General features: G+C 44.9%; 1 protein-coding gene across 3 annotated transcripts in view; it reads left to right on the top strand.

Moving 5' to 3' along the window:
* SCN10A (sodium voltage-gated channel alpha subunit 10) overlaps window positions 1–22929 on the top strand; it is an 88845-nt gene that overhangs the window by 30921 nt on the left and 34995 nt on the right. For 2 of the 3 annotated variants that reach the window (XM_070777258.1, XM_070777257.1), the window contains exons 8-14: window positions 2798–2939; window positions 3087–3284; window positions 4014–4184; window positions 8011–8304; window positions 10938–11046; window positions 16162–16400; window positions 19499–19672. In XM_070777258.1, the coding sequence (XP_070633359.1) occupies window positions 2798–2939; window positions 3087–3284; window positions 4014–4184; window positions 8011–8304; window positions 10938–11046; window positions 16162–16400; window positions 19499–19672 (1327 nt within the window). The remainder of the gene's footprint in view (window positions 1–2797; window positions 2940–3086; window positions 3285–4013; window positions 4185–8010; window positions 8305–10937; window positions 11047–16161; window positions 16401–19498; window positions 19673–22929) is intronic. The other variant, XM_070777259.1, reaches the window with a different exon arrangement.

The following is a 22929-nucleotide window of genomic DNA, read 5'->3' as shown; positions in this document are numbered from 1 at the left end:
GGGAGGATGTCAAAGAAGGTTTCCCAGAGGTGGTGAGGTTGAAGGGCAAACAGGATGTCTCCAGGCTGGATGAACAAGAGATGGTTTGGATGGTACCATTCCAGGTAGCAGAATAGAATGTGAGACAAAGCAAAGGCACATGGGACTCCTCAGGTCTGCCTGCTGCTTTTGCGGGAGCAGGTATGAGTAGAAAGAGATTAGGCAACAGATGAGAAAGGCTCATCCCTGCCCATCTCCACGGCAGGGGTGTCTGGAAGCCCGGGCCCACACAACCTACTCCCTGAATGACTAACAGTCCTGTATTGCGTAAGTAGTACAGGGTGGGGCATGCTGGAGTTCAGCCTTCATCAGTTCCCTAAGAAAACAATCTCATCAAGACCCGAGGGGTGGGACTAACAGAAGAATTTGAGCAACACAGGCCCCCTGGTCTCTTTCTTCATAAATGCACTTGGCATTTGGTTCTTGAGCTCAGGAAGAGGGTTGTTCTGATGTCAGTTTTCATTTGCCCTTGACTTAATTGAAACCAAGGATCTGTCAATGTCCTTTTCCCATCTGGATAATGACATTTCTCAGGAGCATGGTTCCATAGTAACCCATACACTGACTGCGGTAAAGCTGTGAGGTGGGCCCATGGGGCCCCCTTCTGTATCCGAGAGAGACCAACTATCCCGATGGGTAGGTCCTGGCCAGGTGGGAAGAAGTGGAAAGGGCTGGGAAAGGCCTGGGGTGTCAAGTAGAGGCCAGCTTAGGTGACGGGCAGAGAGAACCTTGGTGGGCATGCTGTGAACACCAAACCTGGGTTCTTTGCTGAGCCACAGAGAAGTCAGAGACCTAAGCAAAAGCCCATACTGACCAATGGCACTGCAGGGAGAAAGTCTGAGGTCTCAAGGTGGAGAACAAGTACCAAGAAATACTTGATGGTTTTCAGCATTCTTTCACATATATTATTCTAGTCCATGTTTTTGGTAGCTTCTGGTTAAAAACAGCAAGAATTTTAATTCTGCATTTTACATATAATATTTACTATGCTGAAGGCACCTTGCAAGAGCCTTTGCACCATGGTCTCATTTAATTCTCTTGAGCAGTTAGCTGTTGATGCATAGCAGCTATAGTGGGGTTCTACAGGAGGCAGAGATAGGCTGCCCTTAGCATTAACTAGCAAACCTACAGGTAATGGGTTAACTAGCTCCTTGGGAAAGTGAAACCAAGAGAGTGTCTTTATATGTGGGTCTACAGAGCCTGGGAACTTGCAAATCTCCAACCAAAGTTGGAGATAGATAGAATTGGGATTGGGTTACAATCAAGTTTTCAGGCCCTAATCAATTGTATGGGTTCCTGCCTGTGTGTCTGCATGAATGTCTGGAGTAAGAAGATCCCTCAGAGATTGGTGTTGGTGGAGGAATCCTAAAGTAGAATCCCTAACTAAGAAAAAAAGCATTACCTTCTCCTCAGCCAGGTCATCCCACACGGGTGGAAAGGATCTCTCACATGCCTTGAGCTTAGAGATGCTTCCCGACATCAGCTTAGCTGCTTATGATGAGAAAGAGGGACGTGGAGCCTTCCCCACCCCAAGACTCAGCAGGCAGTCATCTTCAGTTTGGCCTTTCTTCATAGGTCAGTCTTCATAAGCTACTCGACAATTTTATTTCTCCTTTGAAATAAATCCATTGGCATCTGTGTGGTTTTAGACTACTGACTTCTTCTCTCTGAACCCCAGCTTCTGCATCTGTTTGTTTTTTTTTTTAAAGGATTATTGAGATGATTAAATTATAGCATTTGTGAAACACTTAGGAGAGGGAGAGGCTCAGTTATTGGGAAGTGGTGTCTTTATTGTTACATCTAATTGGTCAGTGAACTTGGCTAATGTGTGTCCTCCTTTGAAAGACAACTCTGCAAGTGATGCCAACTGACTCAGGTTTTACTGACTGTCCCTCTTGCAGTGTGAATTTGCAAAAAGCTTATGAGGTCTTGTCTGGGCCAGCTAGTCTTCTCCAGGCCATTTCTCTCTGCATGAAACTCTGAACTGAAGGTATTATGTTACTGGGGCAAGGCCAGGCTGTATGTGTGGGGGTGGGGGTGGGGGGGAGACGGGGGCAGAATCCCCTACTAGGCCCAGAAAAGTGGACTCTTGTCTAACACGTAGAAATAAATTTTCTGGGGAGATAAACACATACTGACAAAATGAAAGACTAAGTGCTTGAGCAGAGCATTTTTCTTTTTTGTAAACGGGTGTTCTTCCTATGGCTCCCAGTCTCAGGGTTTATGCAGGTGGTGCTGGTTTTCCGGGTTGCCTCTGGCCAATCATTTTGCTCATGCCCATATTTGGTCTGCCTCAGGGCCCTTCCTGGTGGCGCACACATCTCTCAATCAAGACGGATTCCAGAGCAAGGGTTTCTGGGAGGTTTGCAGGATTATTAGGGGCTGGTGTCTGCTCCCTCCTTTTGGTCCCTCCTGAATTCTTCCAGTTGGTTTTGGTGGCAGTTTGTAGTTTCCTTAGTGGGAAACTACACTTGTAGTTTTTTTGCCGTAACTCATGTAACAAGTTATTTTTGTGTCTGGCCACAGTGGGCAGTTTTGATAAGTGGTTTCCTAACATTATTATCCCACTTAATGGCCAAAAGAAACTGAGGGCTAAAAAGGCTGAATGTCCAAGGTGACTCAGCTAATGAGAATAAGGCTAGGCCTTGAGCTCCAGTCTTTGACTTCAAACCCTCAGGCCTTCTGGCAGCCCTGGACTGTCTTGGCCCCAATAAACAGAAGTCTGCGTGATTGACAGCCTTATCTGTTCTTGCTGCAGCCACTGCCCTGAAGGTTATTTCTGCCTTAAGACATCTGACAACCCAGATTTTAACTACACCAGCTTTGATTCCTTCACTTGGGCTTTTCTCTCACTGTTTCGCCTCATGACACAGGATTCCTGGGAACGCCTCTACCAGCAGGTATTGATCTGCATGTCTCCATACACACTCGGTTGGCGTTTGGAGCATTTGTTGCATGGCTATGTTTTTTCCTGGAGGACTCTGACCACATCAGGGGGCCATGTTATCTGGGTACACATTTCTCTTTTTTTTCTCTTGAATCTGCAGACCCTGAGGGCTTCTGGGAAAATCTATATGGTTTTTTTCGTGCTTGTTATCTTCCTGGGGTCTTTCTACCTGGTCAATTTGATCTTGGCTGTGGTCACTATGGCATATGAGGAGCAGAACCAGGCAACCATTGATGAAATTGAAGCCAAGGAGAAGACGTTCCAGGAGGCCCTGAAGATGCTCCAGACAGAGCAGGAGGTCAGTGAGGGCTGGACCTTTGCGAAGTCTGTTGTAGGCCTTTCACAGTTGGGCAGACATCTGGACCAGTGTCTTACATTAAGGCTGTCATTTTAGGGAACCACGGCAAGGATTCATCTTATCTCAGGGACTATCTTAGGTTAGATTTTCTCAAAAAAAGAACCCAAATGAAGAGCCTGCGCAAGTGATTCACTGAGGGGTGCTCTTAGGAGGGGATCAAAGTTAGCAGGATGGAACAAGGGAAGAATTAAATAAGGCAGTGGCCTCAGCTAGAGACTGCTTTGACCTGATCCCATGGGGAACTCCAGGGTATGACTTGTTCCACAGAGGTAGCCCTACCTGGAGGCAAAAGGACTGGCCCTTCATACCTCCATGCTCAAGCCAAATGTACAGTCAAAGGAAATTTTCTGCAGAATTCGGCAGCTGTAACCCATTTACTAATGGGTTACTAACATTAGTAATGTTTACTAACATTCAAGCAGCTGGAGATGAGGGTACTGACCTGGTAAGAGAAACCTGGGCAGGGCATCAACAGAGTTTACTACAAGGGCATGAATGAGGGAAGTGACCTAGAGGTGGCTCTTGCCCAATGTCCCAATCCAACCATCACTCTGGTCCTGAATCAGGCCTCCTCTGGTTGGGAAGCCCTCACCCACTGTCTGGGGGACACGCGTTTATGCTGAGCACATCCAGATACTGTCGGCTATAGCTGCTATTCTCTCCCCTCAGGTGCTGGCAGCGCTGGGGGTCGACACAGCCTCTCTCCAGTCTCACAATGGATCCCCCTTGGCCTCCAAAACTGCCAGTGAAGGAAAACACAGAATGAAGTCAAGGGTGTCAGAGGGCTCCACAGACGACAACAAGTCACTCCGGTCTGAGTCTTACAACCAGCACCGAATGGTAAGGCGCTCAGGCTTGTGCCTGAAAGATAACCCACTTTTGCAGCTTCCATGCACAATACACTGAAGTGGAAAGAGGTTGGTAGCAGAGAGATAATTGGAGGCACAGAGCCTAGGAGGATGTTTTGATAATCCACCCTCTATGCCCCCACCACTACCAATGGTGGCCTAAACTAGGGCAGGGACATTATGGATGGGGAAAAGTGTGGATTAGAAAGACTTTTATGGGAGCTCGAGGGAATCAACAAGACTAGGACTGTGGAATGTTGCAAAAGAAGGGAGAAGTCCAAAATGACTCTCAGGTTTCCAGGTTGGCCATTTAAGTAGGTGGTGATTCTAAGAGAGGCACACTGGAGGAAGAACTCTGGATTATAGATAGGGCAGGTGGTTTGAACATGCTGACCATGAGGTGTCTGTGAACCTGTTGGGCATCAAGGGTAAGCTTCCTTCTGACACTCTTATCTTTAGTTCTGGAGCAGAAGAGGGGTCCTTGTTCGTGGTGCTGAAATCATTTAAAAGCTTCTTTCTAACCTCATGCCTCAGCTCCTCCAGCTCAAGTTCTCACCTACTGTTGGCCCAGGAGATCCTGGCACCTGTCTTGTGGTAACAGTCCAGCCTGGGAATACCTTCAGGACCTCATTTCAGACCCAGTAGCAATTTTCCCTCTCGTCATCACCTACTACCTCCCACTCCAAGAGTCCCGGTACTCACTGGGTTTCCTCCCACCAGCTCCCTCTCCCTTGAAAGTCTTGTGTACCCCAGATGTACCCTTTCAACAGGCCTGAGAGATAACCCCTTTGTGGTAGAGCAGGTCCCACACTAGCAGTATGCGAAAGGGGCTTGACATGGTTATTTTTCAGAGCTGCTGGATCTCACTTCCCTCTTGATCTCTTTTCCTTGTGCTCCTCTGAAAGATGTGTCACTTTTTGGAATAGGATCTCGACAACCCCCAGACTTCTGTGTGCATGTCCACACACAGACACACTCCCACGCACTCTGGCCTCGGTGACACCCACACACCAGCATTTATGAGGGTCTGCTCTGCCTCTTTTGAGCAACACCTGGCATGAACAGGGCACAGTTCAGAAGCTGTTTCAAACTGGGGTTTGTCTGGAGCTCTGACAACCTCAGGGCAGGATGAATCCCAGCTTCTGTGGACATGTCAGTGACACTCTGAACTGGGCTTTAATTTCTGGCAGTCAACTTCACACAGATTAGCACTTGGATGTTCAATAATTGTCTGGTGTATGTGTGTGCTTGTCTCTCTAGCTAGATTTACCTTCAAAGGGCAAAAGAGGAAACATCCCTTTCTAATTCAACAACACTAGGTACTTGGTATAAAGAGTTGACTAAAACATGGCCCATTTTTCAAGAACTTCCATTTGGGTGGAGGAGGCAGATATAAAAACAGCTATGTGTTGAATACTATATTGGGGACAGATAGATGTTGTTTGGGGAATAGGAGCAGGAACATCTATTCTTATGAGGGTGAGAGTGTATCAGGAAAGGCTTCATGAAGTAGGGGATAATTGAAGTTCTTAGTAAGTAGTGAGTAAGTCCTCCAGTAACTGAGGACTGAGAGGGTTTGAGAAAGAATGTTTTCCAGGCAGAAAGATCATGTTTGTTCTAAGGACAGGGAGAAGTTGTTTGGGTACTTCCTTAGTACTAACTGGTTGGAGTTTCTGTTTGTTAAGGCATTCCCTTCCTTCTTTCCCAGGTGTGTTATTGTAGTAAATAGACCATAGGCAGTTTTAATAAAAAGCCATTTTCTGATCAGCAGTAATGAGAGGGAGATTGGGGGTAGCACTTAGCAGAGAGATGCAGCAGAGCTTTCAGAGAACACACAGGATACCAGTTGATCTGCTTGAATGATTTTAAGGCAAGTCCAGAATTTAGATTCAGAAGCCATTGTCCACCATTTGCCAAATAGGTTAATTCTGAAATATTAGGTTGTGGCCAAGGAGACATTGCTTGATAAATACAGGACCAAAATTTTCTTCTTAGTTTCTTGGTTTGCTTAGTTCCCAAGTGCATATGACTCAGTTGTCCCATCTTTCATAAGGACTTGCCAATTTTGCTCCTTTGCTTCAAAAGTAGGAAGGATACATAGATTTTATGAGTTCGCAGTCCTTGGACATATATTCTAGACAAAGAGTGCTATGTTTTTAATACTGAATTACAATGAAGATTGCTGTCAGGACAAGGCTCCAAATCATCCAGAAAGCAAACTTCAATTCTGAGGGAGATGGGGGCAGGTCAAGAGGGCTTTAAGTGTGTCCCAACTTTAATAATTTAGTAAGTAAAAGAAATTAAGTAAGGGAGGGGAAATTCAGCAATATGATCTGAGTTTGATAGGAAGTCAACGTTTAGATTTTAGAAACACTTTCCATGAAGAGAAAAACAAATATTATATATTAATGCATATATGTGGAATCTAGAAAAATGTTATAGGTGATCTTATTTGCAAAGCAGAAATAGAGATACAGACGTAGAGAACAAACCAATTCAGAAGGGTGGTGGGAGGAACTGGGAGGTTGGGATTGACATATATACACTACTATGTATAAAATAGATAACTAATGAGAACCTACTATGTAACACAGGGAACTCTCCTCAAGGCTCTGTGGTGACCTAAATGGGACGGAAATCCAAGAAAGAGGAGATACATGTACATGTATAGTTAACCCTGGTGACTCAGACAGTAAAGAATCCGCCTGTGATGCAGGAGACCTAGGCTCAATCTCTGGGTTGGGAAGATCCCCTGGAGAAGGGAATGGCAACCCACTCTAGTATTCTTGCCTGGAGAATCCCATGGACAGAGGAGTCTGGTGGGCTACAGTCCATGGAAAGAGTTGGATGCAACTGATAATTAACACTTTTTCTTTCACAGTTGATTCACTTTGCTGTATAGTAGAAAGGAACACAACATTGTAAAGCAACTATACTTCAATAGAAATTAGTTTAAAAAAAGAAAGAAGCACTTTCTATGAGCTGAGGACAGAACTGATAAGTTGTCTGGTCAGGTTCATGGTTGTGGGAACCAGCCAACCCAGCATACTAACCCTCCAGGGGCTGGAGGCCTATGAATTAGCTCCTTTCCTCTGGCAACTGTACACCACACGACTCCCTGGGAAGAAGATTTTGATGGGAAATGTTTATTGATTTGGAGGAATGGCACTATTCTTCCAGGAAATTAGACTGCAACTCTCCCTTCCATCTCCCCATTGTTGACTGTTCAACGCTTGCCTCAAGGGATCCTGGAAGCTCATTATATTACAAAGCTCTTGTCTCCTCCTTTGCAACACAAACTCTCACACCCTTATAGGCTGAATCTAATGAATTGTCAGACCTAATTTTCAGAAAATAAAGAGCGCTTGTTCATTCAACAACCATTTACCAAGCTTGTTTCTGTATTGGTGTACATAACTGTCTTCTGAGGTCACAACTTTGCACTCAAGCGGGGAACTTAAGATACCTTTGTCCAGCCCCATGGCCTAAGATTGGCAAACAACTGACCCACCTGGGTGACGTTTGTCCTCTGACATACCCTTGGCCATGATGGCCTATTTGCTGACCTTGAGCACCTTGCAGTCTCTTTTCGGTGTTGGCCTTTTCCCAGACTGAGTTAAGAATATTCTTTTCCTTCCTTCCTTCTCTGCGTACACCTAGAGCACTCCATAGATCTGTGTCTTTAATTTTGCACAGGAGGGTCGTAAGGCTGAAGGCAGGAAGTGGGAGTAGGTGGAGGGAAGTGTTGAGTTCCAGATTTGCCTGCAGGATGATCTTCCAGGCTACCTTCTTTCCTGCTTTTTTGGGGCAATGCCCAGTCTTTCCTAGGCCTCGCCACTGGGAGACGCCGGGCTAGCCATGGCAGTGTGTTCCATTTCCAGGCCCCTGGCCGAGACATCTCATTCCCTGATGGGGTCACAGATGATGGAGTCTTTCCTGGAGACCATGAAAGCCATCATGGCTCTCTGCTGATGCTTAGGCGTGCAAGCCAGCAAGGCCCCCTCCCTAGGAGTCCACTGCCTCAAACCCTCAACTGTGGCTCAGGGCGTGGAGAAGATGGAGCTCCCAAAATGACCACTGGAGAGCTTGCCCCTGGAGTCATCGAAGTCTCGGTGAGTTTGTGAATGCTCCAGGCTTTCTGGGGCTGCTCTGCAGCTAGAGGCCTCAGGCCAAAAAGCCTTGTGTGTTACCCATGGAAGGATCACTTAGATGTTGCTCTGCCCAACTCCTCCCAGCTACCCTCATTCTACAGGCAGGACAGGTGAGACCCAGACGGAGTGATTGAATTTACCTGAAATCAAACCTGTCTCCTCATTTACTCTGTAAAGAATCTGCCTGCAATGCAGGAGACCCAGGCTTGATCCCTGGGTTGGGAAGATTCCCCTGGAGAAGGAAATGGCAACCTACTCCAGTATTCTTGCCTGGGAAATGCCATGGATGAGGAGCCTGGTGGGCCACAGTCCATGGGGCTGCACAAGCATCAGACATGACTTAGTGATTAAACAACAACAACAAGTGATACACACTATTTTCCAGCTGCTCTGATCTCTTTCCCCTGGAGTTTCTCTGTCCCTCTTCCCTATCGCTGCTTTAGAGATAGGCCTATTTGCTCCCTGGATGAGTATGAAAAAAAAAAAAAGAAATGTTCTTCTCTTCTTGCCTGTAACTCTGTGCAAACTATCCTGGGCTTGACAATTAAGACTCAGAGAAATCCTGGGAGGTGCCCTGGACAGATCTTAGCAGAAGCAGAGTATCCCTAACTTGACTTGGAGAAGAAAGAACTTGCCAAAATGCACAAATTAGGCAACAGTGACTAACTGGCCAACACTCTTAACAGCATAATCCCAGAATTTAATGGCAAATCAGAGACTCCTCATCTGATTGGAGCTGTGATTTAATTAAACTCTCCCTCCAGCTTCAAAACTTGCATCTCTGTTTTTCTTTTGCCCTCTGGCCAGTCCAGGACACAGGGTGGTTTGCACACAGACTGCTGAGCTGACCATTATATGGCTCTAGTGACTTGGCTAAGTCTCACAGAGTTACCTTAGCTCCATCCCTGACTGGATGTATGGGATTCAGAGTCCCAGCAAGAAACAGATGAGCCACTGCAGTGCGCAACTGGAGTTTATGGAAGTTTATTGAAGAGGTGTGCTCTGGACTCAAGAACAAAGAAGGGGCAGTGAAGCACTGAGAGACTAGCCACAGTGGGAAGCTGTAACCCACCTAGGCTGCAGGAATGAGGGGAAGAACCAGAGCCCAGCAAGTGCTGCCACTTTATGTGGGAGGTGGCCTAACAAAAGGTGGCCCAGCAATAGCCCAGCAGAGAAGTAGCCAACGGACAGATAGTGACTCCTCCCTCCTCTCAGCCTCTGATCTCCTATCTGTGCCTCCCACTGGCCATACCTGACCAGAACCAGAGGGTGAGGATGATTCAGTTTGCCCAGGTCACCCTCCCCAAGTATGGAGCAGGGCAGAGACGGTGGAGGGTAGGTCCTCCGAGGATCAACCGAGAATCGCCAACCCAGAGCCCTCAGGTCAACACCAGGCTGCGGGAGGTACTTTAACACTCTGGAAAATGCCTCATTCAAGAAACCTTCTTGTTATTCTGTGGATTGCCACTTTCCTAGATATTCCAGGCTTGATTCATTTTAGTGAAATTATCAACTAGTGCGAGATGAACTCCTTAAGCCCTTCCACGTCACAGGGACCTGAACTTCATTCACAGTTGTGCCATTTACCAACTGAGTCACCATTAGCAAGTCCCTTAAATTCTTCAAGCCTCCATATTTCCTCTTGTAAAAACCTTATTAAAAGGTTTCTAAATGGCTAGCGGGTTAAGTGGAATCACAGAGCCCTTTCATTTATATATATATATGTCTGATCAATAATAGCAGTAGATGCTAGAACCTTCTGTTGAGTCCTCACGGTTGAGAACTTTCCAAACTTTTTTTGTATGTATGAAGTACTTACTATGAGCTTCACCTACAGCAGGTGCTCAGTAAACACTTGTTGAATTTGTATTCTGAATGGTTTGTGCAGTGCTGAGTCAGCATCTATGAACCTGGGACTCCCCACATCCAGGGTATGTGTGTGACTAGAGTTAGGGGCCTGGCACAGAACCCAGACAGAACTTCCAATAAAGGCCCAGAGATGGAAGAATCAAAAGGATTGTGTCAGAAACGAAGAACTGGACAATCAAGACACATAAGCATTCCCTCAGAAAGAGATCATGTAGAATTGGAACCAGGTCATGTACTGGGGAGAGATACGGGCCTCTTAGGAGGGAGGTCAAGGAGCCCTATTGTGGTGTAGGAGTTCTGGGTGAATGTCACATGCGCATCCCAGCAGAAGGCCAATAATGACTGCCTGGCCCAATGCCTCTGCATTGCCCACCTCCCTTTGGTAAACATCTCAGAGACTCTTGAGGCAGCTCTATCTCTGCTCTGGTGCTCAGGTACCTATCCTAGAACAAGAGTCAGCAAAGCCTCAGGTGATCCCAGGTCATGTGTCAACTTGAACCCAGGCTCCAGTTGGATCCCAGCTTTGTGTCCTATTCTTCACACCTGAGCTCTTACCCCAAGTTCATGCAGCAGACCCTTTACTCCAAGCATGACTGCAGAGGATCATAGCTTCACTGGGCAGCTTGCAACCACCCAAGATAGGCCAATAAGAGGCTGAGTGATCAGTCTTTGCCACTGAAGACTTCTATTTGGAGAGTGTCCTGACTCTATTTCTGTCCCAGCAGGCATCTGATGCAGGACAGAAGACTTTCCTAACAGCAGACTACTTGAATGAACCTTTCCGAGTCCAAAGGGCAATGAGCGTTGTCAGTATCATGACCTCTGTCCTCGAGGGTAAGTACTGCTCATTGGAACTTCTTTTCAGTATGCCATGATAAGGCCCCTTATATGCAGAAGATGGGATGCCCCAAACTTGTGTCGAAGGGCACTCATCTCTGTGTCCTGGGATCATAACTATTACTCTTTTTATGCTCTCTTTCCATTACCCTTTATCAGTGTTTTTTTTTCCAAATTTATTTTTAATTGGAGGATAATTGCTTTACAATGTTGTGTTGGGTTTCTGCCATACAGCAACATGAATCAGCCTATCAATGTGGTTTTTTAAATGTGAATAAATTTTCAAAAATAATAGAATCCTGTGAATGAAATCCTCTAGTTCCTTTCATATTCAAATTAACATCTGCTTTATTTTGTTGTTGTTCAGTTCCTAAGTTGTGTTTGACTCTTCGCGACCCCATGGAATGCAAGATGCCAGGCTCCTCTGTCTTCCACTATTCCCTGGAGTTTGCTCAAATTCATGTCCATTGAGTTTGTGATGCTATCTAACCATCTCATCCTCTGACACCCCCTTCTCCTTCTGCCTTCAATATTTCCAAGCAACCGGGTCTTTTCCAATGAGTCAGCTGTTCACATCATGTGGCCAAAATATTGGAGCTTCAGCTTCAGCATCAGTTCTTCCAATGAATACTCAGGGTTGATTACCTTTAGGATTGACTGGTTTGATCTTGCTGTCCAAGGGACTCTGAAGAGTCTTCTCCAGCACCACACTTCATAAGCATAAGCATCAATTCTTTGGTGCTCAGTCTTCTTTATAGTCCAACTCTCACATCCATACATGACTACTGGAAAAACCATAGCTTTGACTATATGGCCCTTTGTCGGCAAAGTGATGTCTCTGCTTTTTAATACGCTGTCTAGTTTTGTTATAGTTTCATGGATGCAGTCACCATCTGCAGTGATTTTGGAACCCAAGAAAATAAAGTCTGTCACTGTTTCCACTTTTTCCCCATCTATTTGCCCTGCAGTGAGGGGACTGGATGCCATGATTTTAGTTTTCTCAATGTTGAGTTTTAAGCCAGCTTTTTCACTCTCCTCTTTCACTTTCATCAAGAGGCTCTTTGGTTCCTCTTAACTTTCTGCCATTACAATGGTATCATCTGCATATCTGAGGTTGTTGATATTTTTCCCAATAATCTTGATTCCAGTTTGTGATTCATCCAGCCCAGCATTTTGAATGATGTACTCTACATGTAAGTTAAATAAGCCTCGATGTACTCCTTTCCCAATTTGAAACCAGTCAGTTGCTCCATGCCCAGTTCTAGCTGTCACTTTTCTTGACCCACATACAGGTTTCCCAGGAGACAGGTAAGATGGTCTGGTATTCCATCTCTTTAAGAATTTTCTACAATTTGTTGTTATCCATACAGTCAAAGACTTTAGCATAGTCAACAAAGCAGAAGTACATGCTTTTCTGGAATTCTCCTGCTTTCTTCATGATCCAGTGAATATTGACAATTTGATCTCTGCCTTTTCTAAACCCAGCTTGCACATCTGGAAGTTCTTGGTTCATGTACTGCTAAAGCCTAACTTGAAGGATTCTGAGCATAACCTTGCTAGCACTGAAGTGAATGCAATTGCATGGTAGTTGGAACATTCTTTGGCATTGCCTTTCTTTGGGATTGGAATGAAAACTGACCTTTTCCCATCCTGGGGCCACTGTTGAGTTTTCCAAAGTTGCTGCCATATTGCAACACTTGAACAGCATCATCATTTAGAATTTTAAATAGCTCAATGGGAATTCCATCACCTCCACTAGCTTTGTTTGTACTAACACTTCCTAAGGCCCACTTAACTTCACACTCCAGGATGAGCTCTAGGTGAGTGACCACACCATCATGGTTATCCAGGTCTTAAGACCTTTTTGGTATAGTTCTTCTGTGTATTCTTGCCACCTCTTCTTAACCTCTTCTGCTTCTGTTATGTCCTTACCATTTCTGTCCTTTGTCATGCCTCTTATTGCATGAAATGTTCCCTTGATATCTCCAGTTTTCTTGACAAGATCTCTAGTCTTTCCCATTCTGTTGTTTTCCTCTATTTCTTTGCATTGCTCATTTAAGAAGGCCTTCTTATCTCTCCTTGCTATTCTCTGGAACTCTGCATTCAATTGGGTATATCTTTGCATTTCTCCCTTGCCTTTCACTTCCCTTCTTCCCTCAACTATTTGTAAAGCCTCTTTAGACAACCACTTTGCCTTCTTGCCTTTCATTTTCTTTGGGATGGTTTTGGAGACTGCCTCTTGTACATTGTTACGAACCTCCATCCATAGTTATTCAGACACTCTGTCTACCAGATCTAATCCCTTGAATCTATTTGCCACCTTCACTGTATAATTATAAGGGACTTGATTTAGGTCATACCTGAGTGGCCTGGTGGTTTTCCATACTTTCTTCAACTTAAGCCTGAATTTTCAATAAGGAGCTCATGATTTGAGCTGCAGTCAGCTCCAGGTCTCATATAGAGCTTCTCCATCTTCAGCGGCAAAGAACGCAATCAATCTGACTTTGGTATTGACCATCTGGTGATGTCCATGTGTAGAGTCATTTCTTGGTTTGTTGGGACGGATGTTTGCTATGACTAGCATGTTCCCTTGACAAAACTCTGTTAGCCTTTGCCCTGCTTCATTTTGTACTTCAAGGCCAAACTTTCCTGTTTTTCTGGGCATCTCTTGACTTCCTATTTTGCATTTTAATCCCCTATGTTGAAAAGGACATCTTTTTTTTTGGTGTTAGTTCTAGAAGGTGTTGTAGGTCTTCATAAAACTGGTCAACTTCAGCTTCTTTGGCATTAGTGTTTGGGGTATCAACTTGGATTTTTGTGATGTTGAGTGTTTGCCTTAGAAACAGAATAAGATCATTCTGTCTTTTTTGGGGTGACACCCAAGTACTGTGTTTTGGACTCTTTTGTTGACAATGAGGGCTGCTCCATTTCTTCTAAGGGATTCTTGCCCACAGTAGTAGATAGAATGGTCATCTGAATTAAATTCTCCCATTCCCATCCATTTTAGTTCACTGATTGCTAAGATGCTGATGTTCAATCTTGTCATCTCCTATTTGACCACGTCCAATTTACCTTGATTTATGAATCTAACATTCCAGGTTCCTATGCAATATTGTTCTTTATCTGCTTCATATGTATTCACAAATTAGATTTTTAAAAGTGATGTAGAACTTCCCTGGTGGTCCAGTGGTTGAGACTCCACACTGCCACTGCATGGGAAGGAGGGGCATGGGTTCAATTTTTGGTTGGGGAATTTCCACATACCATGCAGTGTGGGGGAAAAAAGTGATCTAACATGCACTGGAGAATTTCAAGCTACCACTCAGGTTTGCAAGAAATTTAACAGTCTTGAGTTTTCAAACATGGAAAAATTGTTCCAGTATATTTCATGGCTGTAACTTTTACATCTTATAACTTAATTTCTGTCTCAGGCTCATGCTGAGTGTTAGAAGGCAATTTCAGTAAATTAATTGTTAAGGTTACTAAATACTTATTAATTCAGGTTCCATCAGTCAGGTAGGAATCCACTCAGTCTCCCCAAGGATGGATCCAAGTTCTAATTGCTGACAGCAAACCAAGAAATGGAGGAAGAGAGTGGCCACCTGGCACTTGAGTTCCCAAAGAGCATGGCTGTATCTTTCTTACCCTGAGTATAAGACCTGTCTTCTTATCCAGCCTTTGTTTTGCCTCAGGGTGTGGAAAGCATGGCCTTAGTCATATCCAGTTATTTATCCCCTCTGGAAAATTTTAAAATGTCCTGTGCTGGAGGAGGGAGAAGGGAGCTTGGATGTTGGTGTGTCCCTGAGAAGGGGCCCTGGCTCTCCACCCAGTCCTGGGCTGAATTCTCACTGCAGGGGAGGACATGGTGGACAATAGACACCCAAAAAATAAAGAAAGGAAAAAATCTGAGGGACTTGAAAACAGCCGATCAATGCCTTACTTTCTAGGTGAACCCAGAGGTAGCAAGTCTTAGAGAGAGACTTGCATACCTGGCACAGCATAACTGTAGGGTAGAATGAGCCAATAACATATCTGCATAGAGAGGGCCTGAGGCAACCTCACGGGTTGCCCTGTGGCCCTGGCATTACAGGAGAGTATTTGGATGATCCCTTTGTTCCCACTTAAGACTACAGAAGGAGATGAATGAGAGTTAAACAGGGAATAGCCATTTCCTTGGCTCTCCCACCAGCTACCAGATGGGGACGTTGATGACTCATGTGAAACACACTTGGCAATGACTAAGGACCAGCTCAACCCTCCACCAACCTTGAGATCCCCAGAACTCAGACACAACATTAGATAATGAGTAGTAACAGACTTTGAATTAACCAAATTAAGTCCCCTAGTTGGGGACTTGATGCATAAATTGAATTTAGTTACAGGGGAAAAAAACCCTTAAGTCACATTTTTTGCATACCTGTGTTTGTGTTTTGAAAAATGTGTACCTATTCCAGTAACAACAATGTGTATGCACTCTCATGTTATCTTTCCTCATGGATAACTATTTAATAATTACTCATCAGCAGAGAGTGAGAATTAGAGAGGAGGAGGCAGAAGTTGGAGGAGAGGGGAGGTAGTGAGAAATGCAGGTTTGGAAGACTGAAGGACTGAAATGGAGAAACACAGCAGGATTCTGGGCGGTTACAAGCTGGGAGCAGTCAACATAGTTTTGTTATTTTTTTCTAACCCAGTTCAGTAGGTTGGGTGCAGGTACAGAATTGTCTGCATGTTGGGTTCGTTCAGAGTTGGGGTTTTGCCAGGAAAGTACAATGGAGGAGGAGCTGGCAAGGGAACTCAGGGTTGCAAGGGAGTATAAGGAGGGATAGACATGAAATCTGATCTGGGTAAGTTGAGAAGCAAAGACATGACCTCTATGAAGCAAAGCAGTTAAAAAGTGTACAGTCCATGGTTTGAAGGACCAAATGGGGACAGAGGTTGGGGTGCACTTGCTAGACTACAGGAAACGGCAATCAGAGCGAAAGAGGGTGAGCGCTGAAGTGGAGGTGGGAGGTGGTAGTTATTAGTAATTACAAGGTCTGGGGGCTGGCCATGGGGTGGGGTTCTGAGTCCACGCCTGGCTGATAGTTATCACTGACCACACCTGTGATGCAGAACTCGAGGAGTCTAAACAGAGGTGCCCACCCTGCTTGACCAGCTTGGCTCAGAAGTATCTTATCTGGGATTGCTGCCCCACATGGGTGAAGCTCAAGACGCTTCTCTTCAAAATTGTGACGGACCCCTTTGCAGAGCTCACCATCACCCTGTGCATCGTGGTGAACACCGTCTTCATGGCCATGGAGCACTATGGCATGAGCCCCGCCTTCGAAGCCATGCTCCAGATTGGCAACATTGTGAGTGAGTCAGGGCTGGGGCGGCTCTGGGTAAGGTGGTGGCATGCCCTCAGTCACTGGAGTGTTGATCTAGCTGGCTGAGAGCAAGGGAACAGTGTGGGAGATGCGTGGACACTGAGCACAGAAAGTCAATTCTGGAGGACCAGGCTACGCTGGTGGGAATTGCTTTCAGATAAACAGTCCAGGGAGGTGGACTGCAAGAGCCCTGACCTAGGGGCAGCAGATTCCCCTCCCCCCTTTACAGAACTTAGGAAACCCCACCCCCACCCCACTGAATTTTGGGATTGCAGCTGCCTCTACCTTGAAATGACGAGAAATGCCACTTTCCCATCTGGAGACAGCTTACGGACTTGCAAATTTCCTTCCAACTCTATGGCTTTTGTGACCACAAAACACAGTGGCTGCAGTTTTCCAGTTCTGTCCTCTAAGAGCCAAAAGGGGGCGGGAGGGAGGGAAAAATAAAGAGAGGGCGGGAGCCTGGGCCTGTGGTTGCTGTCATCTTGTAAGCATCAGGGAGTCCAAACTTTTTTTTTTAATCGGGTTTAGACAGGACTCTCCTTTAAATTTTCCTCCGTAACTTTTTAGTATTATTTCCTTTTAACAAGATAAAATCCGTACCAGATTTCCCTACATGCTGAGTAAAGTATCAGACTCAAGTATCAGCCCGTGTCCCCACAGTAATAATAGCCAACTTTATTTGACCACCTACTTCAGACCCCACATAACCTCAGATGCTTCTCATGGGTTATCTCATTTTATTTTCACAAAAAAACCCCGATATAGTAGGTGCTATTATTATGCCCTTTCACAGATGGAAGAACCGAGGTGCGGGAGGTTAAATAATTTGCCCGAGGTCCTAGAGGTGAGCAAGTGGTAGCATCAAGATTGGAACCCAGGCCAACTGGCTCTGAAGCTCACACTTCTCAGCTCTTGAGTGTTAATCCCCTTTACAGGACTGCTTGTGTGTGTGTGTGTGTGAGGGAGCGATTGTGCATGTGAGTGTACGTGTGTGTATGTGAGTATATGAGAATTGCACCAGAGCAAAGGGCCACACACATGCACACAAGAAAAGCGGAAGCTGAGAGGTCGGGGTCCTGCCTCCATGTCCCCCGCAGTGTCCACTCCACTGGGCGGCTTACTAGGTCCACCAGGACCATACAGCTCTTCTAGCTCCTTGCAGGCTGCAGACAGGTAGATAGAGGTGTCCCAGAGGAAATGTGACTTCTCTAGAAATCTCTCCTCTCCCCAGAATTCATGGATGTAAAAAGGAGGCCGGTCAGTTCTGGGACACTGTGGAGCCAGCGTGCCTTGCGTTTCAGCAGCAAGCAGGCTGCTGCACTGTGCTGCCCTGTGCTGTGCTAGGCTACGCTCAGTTGCTCCATCATGTCCGACTCTTTGCGGCCCCATGGACTGTAGCCCACCAGGCTAGAATACTGGAGTGAGTTACCATGCCCTCCCCCAGGGCATGTTCCCAACCCAGAAACAGAACTGGGGTCTCCTGTGTTGCAGGCAAATTCTCCAGCTGAACTTCCTGGGAAGCCCCAGCATGCAGGCTAAGAAGACATATTCTATTTAAAGTTGATCTGAAAAGGGGAAAGGGAAAGAGAAGGGAGAGCTTATTGCCAAGAGTCATCATAGACCCCAAGGATCCTATGGAAGAGATCTCTGAGCCCACATTTGATTTTACAGTTGGAGAAGTTAAGGCAAGAAAGACCAAAGGCCTTTACTGCTGTGACAGAGTCCAGAGTCATTTTTCAAAAAGAAAGGCAGGCACTGTGTGGTGTTTATTGTAAATCAGGTGCTTTGTAAATATTATCTCAGCGTTGCAACAGGGCCATGAGGTTATCACCACCTCACAGCCCAAAAGAGAGCATTAAGACCCAGAGAGGTTAAGTATCTTGCCAAGGTAACACAGATGGTGAGAGTGGAGCCAGAGGCGACCAAGGTCTCTCTAGGGCACAGGACCTCACCCCCCAACACACCACACCACACCACACTGACTCGCCTACAAAGGACACTCATGGATGCTCTTTGCATCTCACAGGTGTAGTCTTATGGCATCAGGAAAGTCCCTTAAACTCTCAGTCATTTCCTTCTCTGTAGAAGGGATGTAGCTGCCTCTGTTTGCCAGGCTGGCAAGAAGCTCTGATGAGAGCAAATGAAAGAAAACTCCTGGCCCTGGTCTCCGGTTTCTTCCTTACCTGTCTCCTCCTTTCCCTGCTGGTTGTTGCGTGACCTGAGCCTGGCCCTAACCTCTTTCAACATCACAATTCTGTCCTGCCTAAGACCATTAAAGATACTTAGAGCTGAAAGAATCTTAGAGACAATGTATCATTACTGTTTCTGCTAATAGCTATTATTGATTAATGACGAGCTGTCTGCTGGGACCTTTGCTAAGAACTGCATATGCATTATCTCACTTAAGCCCATCACAGTGTTGTTGCTCAGTCGCTCAGTCCTCTCTGACTCTTTGTGACCCCGTGGACTGTAGCCCGCCAGGGTCCTCTGTCCATGGGATTTCCCAGGCAAGAACACTGGAGTGGTTTGCCATTCCCTTCTCCAGGGGATCTTCCCAACCCAGGGATCGAACCCAGGTCTCCTGCATTGACAGGCGGATTCTTTACCAGTGAGCCACCAGGGAAGCCCAAAACCCATCATACGGATGAGGAAAATGAAGTATAGAGGATGCATTCCTTGTCCAAGCTCATACAAGCTAGAAATGGCTGAGTTGGTGTTTTTATCTGGGCCTGTGTTGCCCCACAATCCCTGCTTTTAAACAACTGAACCAGATTGACTTATTTACATAATTATATAATAATTATTGTCCTAATGATTATCCACTTACTCTGTGTCCAACACTGAAGCCTGGAAACCCTAATGCATATTACCTGAGCACTGGTCCACGGATTGCTCTATGCTGCCTCACTGAGTGTTCCCATCCCTCATCCTTTAGGAGTCAGCAGATGATACAGAAAGTGAATAAAAATGAAGTAAAAGGATTTGCCACTCTATAAACAAGACATTTCTCCTCTGCCCTGCTTGTCATTGGCCACAACCTCACAGACCCCACTGAGATGAATCCCTGTTTCTGTCTGCAGGTATTTACCATGTTTTTTACTGCTGAAATGGTCTTCAAAATCATAGCCTTGGACCCCTACTATTACTTCCAGAAGAAGTGGAACATATTTGACTGCATCATTGTCACCGTGAGCCTGATAGAGCTGGGCGCGGCCCGGAAGGGGAGCCTGACGGTGCTGCGGACCTTCCGCCTGGTAACGTGCTCTTTTGGCAATTTGGGGAACCCCCGCCCAGACATCCAGGCAGGCTCTCTGCTGGAAACAGACTCTGTCCTTTGGGGACCCCACCTGCCGGCTCCCTCTTCCTCTTCCGTCCCTGTGGGAGGATGTGGGGTGCGGCTCCTGGGAGACTTGGTGCTTTCCACTTCTCAGAGTGGGGGCGAGCCTTCCCTCTCCTGGGCCCCCTCATCTGCCCCAAGAGGGGAATGCTCAGCACCCCGTTGTTCTCTTGTCAAATACAGTAGATGATAATCACAGCAGCTACTGTTTCCTGAGACCTGGCAATATATGACGCACAAAGCTAAAGCCTCGATATAACTTGCCTCATTTTAGGCTTACATCACCTGGACAGAGTTGCTTTTACTATCCCCACAGAGATGAGGCAAACTGAGACAGACTGGTTAAGTGCTGACCCAGTCTCCCCGCTGCTGAGTGAGCCTCAGATGTGCATTTCGAAGCCAGGCTGCCTAACTCGAGTCCCCCCAACCCCATCTCAAAAAAAGGCTACCATGGCCCCTGTACTTCATACTCATTTTAGAATCAACTTGCCGAGTTACACACCCACACACACAAAATTGTTGTTGTTTTTTTTCTGTTGGGATTGTAATAATACCTAGATCAGTTTGGGGGAAAAAAATGTAACCTTTATGTTATGTAATCTTCTGATCCATGAAAATGGCACACAATTTCCCTGGGTCCCCAAATCACCGCCCCAATGTCTCACCCACCTCAAAAACCATCTGCTACTAGTCTCTCATCCAAGCTCTTCTCCCAGCTCAGCCCTGGGATGCCCTCTACTGAAGGGGTTCCCCTATTTTAACAAAAGAGATGTCCCCATGGCATCTGTGTCTGTAAGGCAAGTCACCCACCTTGTTTTATTTCTTCAAGAATATTGTGGCCCCAGGAATTCCCTGATGGTCCAGTGATTAGAATTCCACCCTTTCACTGCTGGGGGCCAGAGTTCAATTCCTGCTCCAGGAACTAAAGTCCCTCAAGCTACTCTGCTGCTGCTAAGTCGCTTCAGTTGTGTCCGACTCTGTGCGACCCCATAGACAGCAGCCCACCAGGCTCCCCCGTCCCTGGGATTCTCCAGGCAAGAACGCTGGAGTGGGTTGCCATTTCCTTCTCCAATGCATGAAAGCAAAAAGTGAAAGTGAAGTCGCTCAGTCGTGTCTGACTCTTAGCGACCCCATGGACTGCAGCCTACCAGGCTCTCCCGTCCATGGGGTTCTCCAGGCAAGAGTACTGGAGTGGGGTGCCATTGCCTTCTCCGACAAGCTGCTCTAAGTGCCAAAAAAAGGCTACCATGGCCCCTGTACTTCATACTCATTTTAGAATCAACTTGCCGAGTTACATACCTACACACACAAAATTGTTGTTGTTTTTTTCTGTTGGGATTGTAATAATACCTAGATCAGTTTGGGGAAAAAAAAACGTAACCTTTATGTTATGTAATCTTCTGATCCATGAAAATGGCACACAATCCATTTATTTTAGCCTTTCAATAGTTTTACAATTTCTCCATGAGGGACTTCCTGCATATTTTTTGTTAGATATATTCCTAGATATTCCCTACTTCATTATGCTATTTCAAGTGAAATCTCTTTTTAAATGTTCTTTTCCAGTTTTTTTTTTTTGCTAACATTTTGCTATTTAATATTTTGTATCAGATAGCTCTCTTATTAAGTCTCATGATTTATCTATGCAGTCTTTTAAATTTGTTAACACAATCATATCATATGCAAATGATGAGCTTTGTTTCTTTTCTAATCTTTATGCCATTTGGTTCTTTTTATTACATTACTGTGCTGGGTAGGACATCCAGTACACTATTGAAAAGAAGTGTTAACAGCAGACATTCTTGCTGTTTTCCTGATCTCAAAGAAAATGCTTTCAGTATTTCAGCATGTCTGATATTTGTGGCAGATTTTTTTTATCAGTTTAGGAGGCTCTCTTTTGTTAAGAATATTAATCATGACTGGATGTTTAATTTTATCAGACAGTTGTTCTGCATGATTAAGATAATCACATGATTTTCACTAATCTGTTAAAGTGGGGAATTATACTAATTGATTTTCTAATGTTAAATCAGCCTTGCATTCCTGGGACAAACCCAACTTGATCATGATATTTTTTTATATATACATTGGAAAATTCAGGTCACTAATAATTTTTTTTAATTTGCATCAATATTGATGAGTAATATTTGGCCTGTAATTTTCTTTACTTTCATTGTCCTTGCTAGATTTTAGTATCCAGGTTATCAAGGTCATCCTTGTTGTTCAGTCACTCAGTGTGTCCGACTCTGTGACCCCATGGACTGCAGCATGCCAGGCTTCTCTGTCCTTCACCATCTCCCGGAGCTTGCTCAAACTCATGTCCATTGAGTCGGTGATGCCATCCAACCATCTCATCCCCTTCTCCTGCTTTTAATCTTTCCCAGCATCAGGATCTTTTCTAATGAGTTGGCTCTTCATATCATGTGGCCAAAGTACTGGAGCTTCAAGGTTATCCTAATCTCCATAAAAATAAAGATTAGGATATCAAGGTTATCCTAATCTCCATAAAAAGAGGTGAGGAATATTCCTCTCTTTCTACACCCAATCTTTGGGTAAGATTGGAATTATTTGCTTCTTATATGTATAGTAGAATTCAATAATGAAACCATCTGGAGGTCAAGATTTTCCATTACTGATTGAATTTTCTTAATGTCTGTGAAACTAGTCAGATTTTCTGTTTCTCCAATTGGTTTTGGTAAGTTATGCTTTTTCTAAAAATTTCCCCTTCTTATCTGAATTTTCAAGTTTATTGGCATAAAGTTGTATATGCTATGCTGTTATCTTTTAATGTTCCATATCACGTGTATTTGCTATCTTTTTCTTTTTTTAAAAATAGTGATTTGTGCTTTCTCTTATTTGCTTTGTCTTGCCAAAGATTATCAATTTTATTAGTCTTTTCAAAGAACCAACTTTCATCTTGTTGATCCTCTCTACTTCATTGATGTTTTCTATTTCAATTAATCCTGCATAATTGCATCCTCTGTTCTACGTATTTTATTTTTTCTAACTTCTTAAGACAGAATTTTCAACCTTTTTTCTTTTCCAATCTATTCATTGAAGATTTCAATTTCCTTCTAAGAACTGCTTTAATAGGTAGAATTTTCCATATTTTTGATTTTAAATATTGCCTAATTTCAAATGTGATTTATTCTGTGATTCAAAGGTTAATTAGAA

Source organism: Bos indicus, chromosome 22, assembly GCF_029378745.1.
Source record: "Bos indicus isolate NIAB-ARS_2022 breed Sahiwal x Tharparkar chromosome 22, NIAB-ARS_B.indTharparkar_mat_pri_1.0, whole genome shotgun sequence".
In the NCBI taxonomy this organism is placed as follows: domain Eukaryota; kingdom Metazoa; phylum Chordata; class Mammalia; order Artiodactyla; family Bovidae; genus Bos; species Bos indicus.
This window is presented reverse-complemented; position numbering and strand designations above follow the sequence as displayed.